Genomic DNA, 8,472 nt, shown 5'->3' with positions numbered 1-8,472 from the left:
GGTGTAACTATATAACACACAAGGGTAAAGTAAGACTCAGCAAATAGTTGGAGAATGCCCCATTGGCACCATGCATGGGCACACCCTGCAAAAACTCCCTGAATTATTTATCTAAATTAGGCAAGTACCATATGGCCGTAGCACCCTAGTGACCATCTGGGTATATCTACTGAGAGTGCTGGCCCTGCATATACAGAGTGTTCTGGTGGAAAGTCAGTGGTTCAGACAGCCTCACACTCTGCACTATTACCCCAGGGAGCATCTAGGATGTGTGTCTACCTCTGCAGTACAAACTCTTTTAGTAATTTAGAAGATCAGAACAGTCGCCCCCACAGGGGATCAGAGCATGGGAGGGGGGCCCACACAGGGGATCAGAGCATGGGAGGGGGGTCCACATAGGGGATCAGAGCAGGTGCCCCCACAGGGGATCAGAGGTGGGGGCCCACATAAGTGATCAGAGAATATGAGGGGGCCCACATAGGGGATCAGAGCATGGGAGGGGGGCCCACATAAGGGATCAGAGCAAGGGAGGGGGGCCCACATAGGGGATCAGAGCACAGTGGGGGGCACATAAGGGATCAGAGCATGGGAGGGGGGCCCACATAGGGAATCAGTGCAGATGCCCCCACAGTGGATCAGAACATGGGAGGGAGGCCCATACAGGGGATCAGAGCATGTGAGGGGGCCCACATAGGGGATTAGAGCACAGGATGGGCACATAAGGAATAAGAGCACTGGGGGTCCCATAGGGGATCAGAGCTGGGTCCATTAGAGGGGATCAGAGCAGGTGCCCCCACTGAGGAGCAGAGATGGTCCTCTATAAAGTCTACCTACTGTCCATCTTCTTCTAGATGTCTCTTTCCAAAAAAAACAATATTCTCCCCAATACAGCGCAGGGTTCCCATATTGAAGTTGCATTTCTCTGGTTTCTTCTGGCATATCCAGGGCAGATAAGAAGAGCACCCCATGGTTCTTAGCTGCGGAGTTGCTATAACACAGGGATAATTGTTGTTCTCCTGGAAATCTGTCCTGTGAAGAGAGAGAGACATTATAATAATAGATGTCACTAATTGTCATATACATTCCAGAAGTATTAATGTGTGTATGACATCCTCAGCATCCTGACCACACCTGAAGCAGATTCCACTCACCAGAGACCTGATATAGAAATGGAGGCTGGTACACTCACCAGAGACCAGGAGCCTGATATAGAGATGGAGGCTGATACACTCACTAGAGACCAGGGGCCTGATACAGAGATGGAGGCTGATACACTCACTAGAGACCAAGGTCCTGATATAGAGATGGAGGCTGATACACTCACTAGAGACCAGGGGCCTGATATAGAGGTGGAGGCTGATACACTCACTAGAGACCAGGTTGCTGATACAGAGGTGGAGGCTGATACACTCACTAGAGACCAGGGGCCTGATACAGAGATGGAGGATGGTACACTCACTAGAGACCAGGGGCCTGATACAGAGATGGAGACTGATACACTTACTAGAGACCAGGGGGCTGATATAGAGATGGAGGCTGGTTCACTCACTAGAGACCAGGGGCCTGATACAGAGATGGAGGCTAATACATTCACTAGAGACCAGGGGGCTGATTCAGAGATGTAGGCTGGTTGACTCACTAGAGACCAGGGGCCTGATATAGAGATGGAGGCTGATACACTCACTAGAGACGAGGGGGCTGATACAGAACCCTTGTGTGCCAGCATGTGGTGGTGAGTGTAAACACTCCACCATTGGATGCACCATCTGCACTTGAGGTAGCCTAGTGGGTAGATGTGCGATTGGTAATGCAGGTGCCTTCTCAGATGCGCCTTTGATACTCCCATAACATGGACAAGAGACGCCCTTTGTTGACACTTTAGCTCACCTCCCAGTGTCCACCCTGAGACACCCATGAATCACAGATGCCATCTGCAATCATAGTGAAGTCGTATGCAACTGCATAAACCAACTGCAATCACACACCCTGGTAAACGCATGCGCATTAGTAAAAGAAAACTAAACTGCGTAAAGATTAGGGTTGCCTTTGTCTCCATCAGGCCCAATGTTCAGGGAATTCTCAATTTGGGGGGAGGGAGAGGGACAGATGCACTAAACAAAGAGTTCATCTGAAATGGTGACATAATGTGCTGGACGTTGGTCACGAGGATGTAAGACATACCGGCACAAGTGTTATATTTGTAGAATAAGTTATGAGTTCAATCAATGGAGAACAACATGAAATACTGCACATGCCTTGTCCCATAGATGAAATGGAGATGTTTTTGGAGAGAAAATCAGGTTAAAGACACAGAAAGGGGGGGATATATTCCTAATAATGGTGCTCCTCAGTCCCCTCCCTATTCATTGTCTTCATCTGAGTTTCCCCCCAAATACACCTCCATTTTATCTGTGGTATAAGGTATGTGCAGTACTTCATGTAGTTCTCCATTGACTGAACTTTATTTTGTGCACCCTTTTATCAGATAATAATAGCCAATGGTCATTTCATTATAGAAAAATAGTATATTTGCAGCCAGAGCCTGCCCACATGTGGCTAAAATCAACACCTCGGGACTGAAGGTGTCATGCCTTCAGCATAGGGTTTGTTATGTTACACTAATTCACATTAGCAGCCCCACCTAGTGGTCAGGACAGCAGCAGTTTAAATCTGATCTATTTTGTCCTTATTAACATTCCATAGCAGTCTAGCAATGCATTCTGGGCTAAAGGAGCTGTAAGCAGCCATTTTCCTTTCTCACATGGTCCCAAACAATCTTCATTACATATGCTAAACCTGGTACAACATCCGATGGTGAGTTCTAAGCTTCAACTGTGCCATCATATTGTAGATCTGCTTAGTCAGTAATGCATGTTAGCTGTACTATGTGACACTACAGTCTATACTTTGCATACTGTATGTTTCATGTTGTTTGCATATCCCATGTAATGTATATGTTTGCCTTGCATTCCCATGTACATATAGTAATAGCTTTTCATTGTTTGTTTACAGTTTTACCACTACTTATCATCACTCATATCATCACTTGCACACACACGTGCACACTTGTTTATACTAGGGGTGAGCGGGTTCGGATTTTTGAAATCCGAACCCCCCCGAGCCCCCCCGATCCGAGTCAGGCTCGACTTTTCCCGCCTGACTCGGATCTGAAATTGAGGCAAAACGTCATCATCCCGCCTTCCGAGTCTCGTGGGTTTTTGGATCCTATATAAGGTACCCGCGTCGGCGCCATTTTCTCACTCGGCTGTGGACAGTGAAGAGGGAAGGTGGGAGTTAGGGCTGGCTGGGCTGTGTAGTGTAGTGCAGAGTAGTGTTGTGCTGTGCTGTGCTGCGCTGTGCTGCTGTTGTCCACTACTTCAAAGTCCATAGGGGCTGGCTGGGCTGCGCTGTGCTGCTGTTGTTAATAGGGGCTGTGTCCACTACTTCAAAGTCCATAGGGGCTGGCTGGACTGTGTTGTGCAGTGTCCCAGTCCTAAAGGGGTGCTGTAGTGTTGTCCAGGGGGTGCTCTGTCCATCAGGGGTGCTCCCCCCAAGTTCTAAAAAAATATATTTTTTCTGTGTTTGTGAATTGTGTGCGCAGTAGCCGCATGTGCATCAACAAAGTAGTGCCAAGCGTGCGCCTGTGTCATAAGTAAAGGGCCGGCTGGCTTGACCATTAAAGGGTGCTGTAACCCCCAAAGTACACTCCAAACCAAATAACAAAATATTTTTTCTGTGTTTGTGAATTGTGTGCGCAGTAGCCGCACGTGCATCAACAAAGTAGTGCCAAGTGTGCGCCTGTGTCATAAGTAAAGGGCCGGCTGGCTTGACCGTTAAAGGGTGCTGTAACCCCAAAGTACACTACAAACCAAATAACAAAATATTTTTTCTGTGTTTGTGAATTGTGTGCGCAGTAGCCGCACGTGCATCAACAAAGGAGCAGCGCCAAGCGTGCGCCTGTGTCCCATAAGTAAAGAGCCGGCTGGCTCATTTCTTGAAGGGTGGTGTAACCCACAAAGTGCACTACTCTCCAGCAAAAATAAAAAAATATTTTCTGTGTTTAGCCGCACGTATATATCAAATCGATATAACATAAATGGAGGACCAAACTTTCTCCGATAAAAATAAAATAGAGAAAGATCAAGAACCACTTCCTCCTAGTGCTGAAGCTGCTGCCACTAGTCATGACATAGACGATAACATGCCATCAACGTCGTCTGCCAAGGCCGATGCCCAATGTCATAGTAGAGGGCACATACAATCCCAAATGACAAAGTTCAGGAAAATGACCTTGAAAAAAACATTTAAATCATCTGAAGAGAAACGTAAACTTGCCAATATGCCATTTACGACACAGAGTGGCAAGGAACGGCTAAGGTCGATCCCTAGTATGTTCATGACTAGTGGTTCAGCTTCACATGACGATGGAAGCCCTCCTCCCACTAAAAAAATCAAGAGAGTTAAGCTGGCAAAAGCACAGCGAAGAACTGTGCTTTCTAAGAAGATATCACAAATCCCCAAGGAGAGTCCAAGTGTGGTGGTGGTTGCGATACCTAACCTTCCCAGCACTGGACGGGAAGAGGTGGCTCTTTCCACCATTTGCACACCCCCTGCAAGTGCTGAAAGGAGCACCCACAGTCCACTTGCTGATATGCAAATTGAAGATGTCACTGTTGAAGTACAACAGGATGAGGATACTGGTGTAGCTGGCGCTGAGGAGGAAGTTGGCGAGGAGGATTCTGATGGTGATGTGGTTTGTTTAAATCAGGCTCCGGGGGAGATAGTTGTTGTCCGTGGGATGAAAAAGCCCATCACGGTCATGCCTGGGCAGAAGACCAAACATTCCACCTCTGGCAATATTTCTATCCAAATCCGGACAACAACTGTCTTGCCATATGTACCATATGTAAACGTGGAATAAGTAGGGGTAGGGACGTTAACCACCTAGGAACATCCTCCCTTATACGGCACCTGCAGCGCGTTCATAATAAGTTACTGTCAAGTTCAGAAACTTTGGCTAAGACCGTAAGCAGTCCAGGGACACCTAAATCCCGTTGTCCTGTTGTATCCAAGCACCTGCAAACCACACCGTCAACTCCCTCCCCATCAATTTCCTCCTTAGTCAGGATCGGAAGTAGTCCTGCAGGCCATGTCACTGGCATGACTGACTCTCCTATCCGGGATTCCTCCAGAGGATCCTGCATTGCTACGCCTCCTGCTGTTGCTGCTGCTGGGAGTCGTTCATCATCCCAGAGAGGAAGTAGGAACACCACTACTTTTGCTATACAATTGACCCTCCAACAGTCCTTTTAGTACGACAGCAGTCATCCTGAAGCAAAACGTATAACTGAGGCCTTGACTGCTATGTTGGTGTTAGACGTGCATCTGGTATCCGCCATTAGTGCAGTGGAATTTAGACAATTGATGGAGGTAGTGTGTCCCCGGTTCCAAATCCCGTCTAGATTCCACTTCACTAGGCAGGCGATACCGAAACTGTACAGAGACATCAACAAAAGTGTCCTCAGTGTCCTGAAAAATGCCGTTGTACCCAATGTCCACTTAACCACGGACATGTGGACAAGTGGAACAGGGCAGACTAAGGACTATATGACTGTGACAGCCCACTGGGTAGATGTATCACCTTACGCAGCAACAGCAGCAGCGTCACCAGTAGCAGCATCTCAGAAACGCCAGCTCATTCCAAGGCAGGCTACGCTGTGTATCACCGGTTTCAGTAAGAGGCACACCACCGACAACCTCTTAGAGAAACTGAGGGAAATCATTGCCCAGTGGCTTACCCCACTTAGACTCTCCTGGGGATTTGTGATATCTGACAACGCCACCAATATTGTGCAGGCATTACATCTGGGCAAATTCCAGCACGTCCCATGTTTTGCTCACACAATAAACTTGGTGGTGCAGAATTTTCTGAAAAGCGACAGGGACGTGCAGGAGACGCTTTGGGTAGCCCGAAAAATTTCTTGCCACTTTCGCCATTCGGCGACTGCGTGCCGAAGACTGGAGCGCCAGCAAACACTCTTGAACCTGCCCCACCATCATCTGAAGCAAGAGGTTGTGACGCGGTGGAACTCAACCCTCTATATGCTTCAGAGGATAGAGGAGCAGCAAAAGGCCATTCAAGCCTATACATCCACCTATGACATAGGCAAAGGAGGGGGTATGCACCTGACTCAAGTGCAGTGGAGAATTATTTCCGTATTGTGCAAGGTTCTCCAGCCCTTCGAACTTGCCACACGTGAAGTCAGTTCAGACACTGCCTGCTTGAGTCAGGTCATTCCCCTCATCAGGCTTTTGCAGAAGCAGCTGGAGAAAGTGAAGGAGGAGCTAAGACAGAGCGATTCCACTCGGCATGTGGGACTTGTGGATGAAGCCCTTCTTTCGCTTTACCAGGATTCCAGGGTGGTCAATCTGTTGAAATCAGACCACTACATTTTGGCCACTGTGCTCGATCTTAGGTTTAAAGCCTATGTGGTGTCTCTCTTTCCGGCCGACACAAGCCTGCAGAGGTGCAAAGACCTGCAGGTGAAAACACTGTCAGCTGAAGTGGAACGTGATACGTCAACAGCTCCTTCTTCATTTTCTCCCGCAACTGGGGCTGCCAGGAAAAAACTTCGGTATCCTAAGCAACCCGCTGGCGGTGATGCAGGGCAGGCAGGACCAAGTTTGGACATCTGGTCCGGACTGAAGGACCTGGCAACAATTTCTGACATGTCTACTGTCACTGCATATGATACTGTCACCATAGACAGAATGGTGGAGGACTACATCGGTGACAGCATCCAAGTAGGCATGTCAGACAGTCCGTACCTGTACTGGCAGGAAAAAGAGGCAATTTGGAGGCCCCTGTACAAACTGGCTCTATTTTACCTGAGTTGCCCCCCCCTCCAGTGTGTACTCCGAAAGAGTGTTTAGTGTAGCCGGGAACCTTGTCAGCGAAAGGCGTAGGAGGTTGCTTCCACAAAATGTGGAGAAGATGATGTTCATAAAAATGAATTATCAACTCTTCAAGGGAGACCAGCCTCCAGAACGTACCGAGGGACCTGTGGTGGTGGATTCCAGCGGGGACGAGTTAATACTCTGTGAGGATGAGGATGTACACAACACTGAAGAGGGAGAGGAATCGGTGGATGAGGATGAGGACGACATCTTGCCTCAGTAGAGCCAGTTTGTGCAGGGACAGATTAATTGCCAGCTTGTTTTGTGGGGGCCCAAACGAACCAATCATTTCAGCCACAGTCGTGTGGCAGACCCTGGCGCTGAAATGATTGGTTTGTTAAAGTGTGCATGTCCTGTTTATACAACATAAGGGTGGGTGGGAGGGCCCAAGGACAATTCCATCTTGCACCTCTTTTTTTTCTATGAATTATGTACTGTTTGGGGCCTAGTTTTTCAAACTGCCATCCTGTCTGCCACTGCAGTGTCACTCCTAGATGGGCCACGTGTTTGTGCCGCCCACTCGTGTCGCTTAGCATAGTCATCCATCTACCTCGGTGCAACCTTTTGGACATAAAAACACTATTGTGAGGTGTGAGGTGTTCAGAATAGACTGGAAATGAGTGGAAATTAAGGTTTTTGAGGTTAATAATAGCATAGGAGCAGAAAAATCAACAAATTCTGTGATTTTAGCTGTTTTTATGCTTTTTTAAAAAAAAATACAGATCCAAAACACAAAACCCAGAACCCAAAACACCGAAGGGTGGTTTTGACAAAACCAATCCAGATCCAAAACACGAAGAAAGATCCAGATCCAAAACCAAAACACAAAACACCAAAAGTGGCCGGTGCACACCCCTAGTTTATACGCATCTATTTGTGTACATCCATGCAAGTTCCTCTATCGAATAATAAACTCAGGTCTTCAGATGACATCTGACTGGATTATTGGAAGATAGAGTATTAATTATACTGGCTGCTACAAATTTGTCAGACACTTGTGGGGCAGTACAGTAAAACATCGGGCTCCCAGCATGTGATGCATATATCTGACTTCATCAGCAACATTTTCTGTCAGCAGATACATAGAGACTCACAGATCTGTTACACTGCCAGCCAGAGCTACCTGCATATGACAGTATAAGAGTTTCTATACAGTCTAACATGGCAGCTCAGCAATAGGAGTACCGCCATTGACTACACAGGAATTTCATACTGTCTGTATTGCCACCTGCATATGACAGCACAAGAGTTTCTATACAGTCTAACCATGGCAGCTCAGCAATAGGATTACCGCCATTGACTACACAGGACTTTCACACTGTCAGTACAGCCACCTGCATATGGCAAGACAACAGTCCCTGCACAGTCAAACAGCCTAACAACAGTCGCAATACCCTGACTGCTCAGAGACCTGCTACAGTGTCAGCTCAGTTATCTGCACATTACAATACAGCAGCCTCTACACAGTCAAGCATTTCCATTCCATCATCATGTCACAAAAAACAACATCTTCAT

General features: G+C 47.5%; 1 protein-coding gene across 1 annotated transcript in view; it reads right to left on the bottom strand.

Moving 5' to 3' along the window:
• Positions 1-477: 477 nt before the first annotated feature.
• LOC148474246 (uncharacterized) overlaps positions 478-8,472 on the bottom strand; it is a 424,182-nt gene continuing 416,187 nt past the window's right edge. The window contains exon 9 of the mRNA XM_088458892.1: positions 478-1,029. Within this exon, the coding sequence (XP_088315018.1) occupies positions 831-1,029 (199 nt within the window). The 3' untranslated portion in view covers positions 478-830. The remainder of the gene's footprint in view (positions 1,030-8,472) is intronic.

Source organism: Taudactylus pleione, unplaced genomic scaffold (assembly GCF_031769625.1).
Source record: "Taudactylus pleione unplaced genomic scaffold, aTauple2 ptg000862l, whole genome shotgun sequence".
Classification (NCBI taxonomy): domain Eukaryota; kingdom Metazoa; phylum Chordata; class Amphibia; order Anura; family Myobatrachidae; genus Taudactylus; species Taudactylus pleione.
The sequence above is the reverse complement of the archived record's forward strand: the minus strand, read 5'-3'. Positions and strand labels throughout refer to the sequence as shown.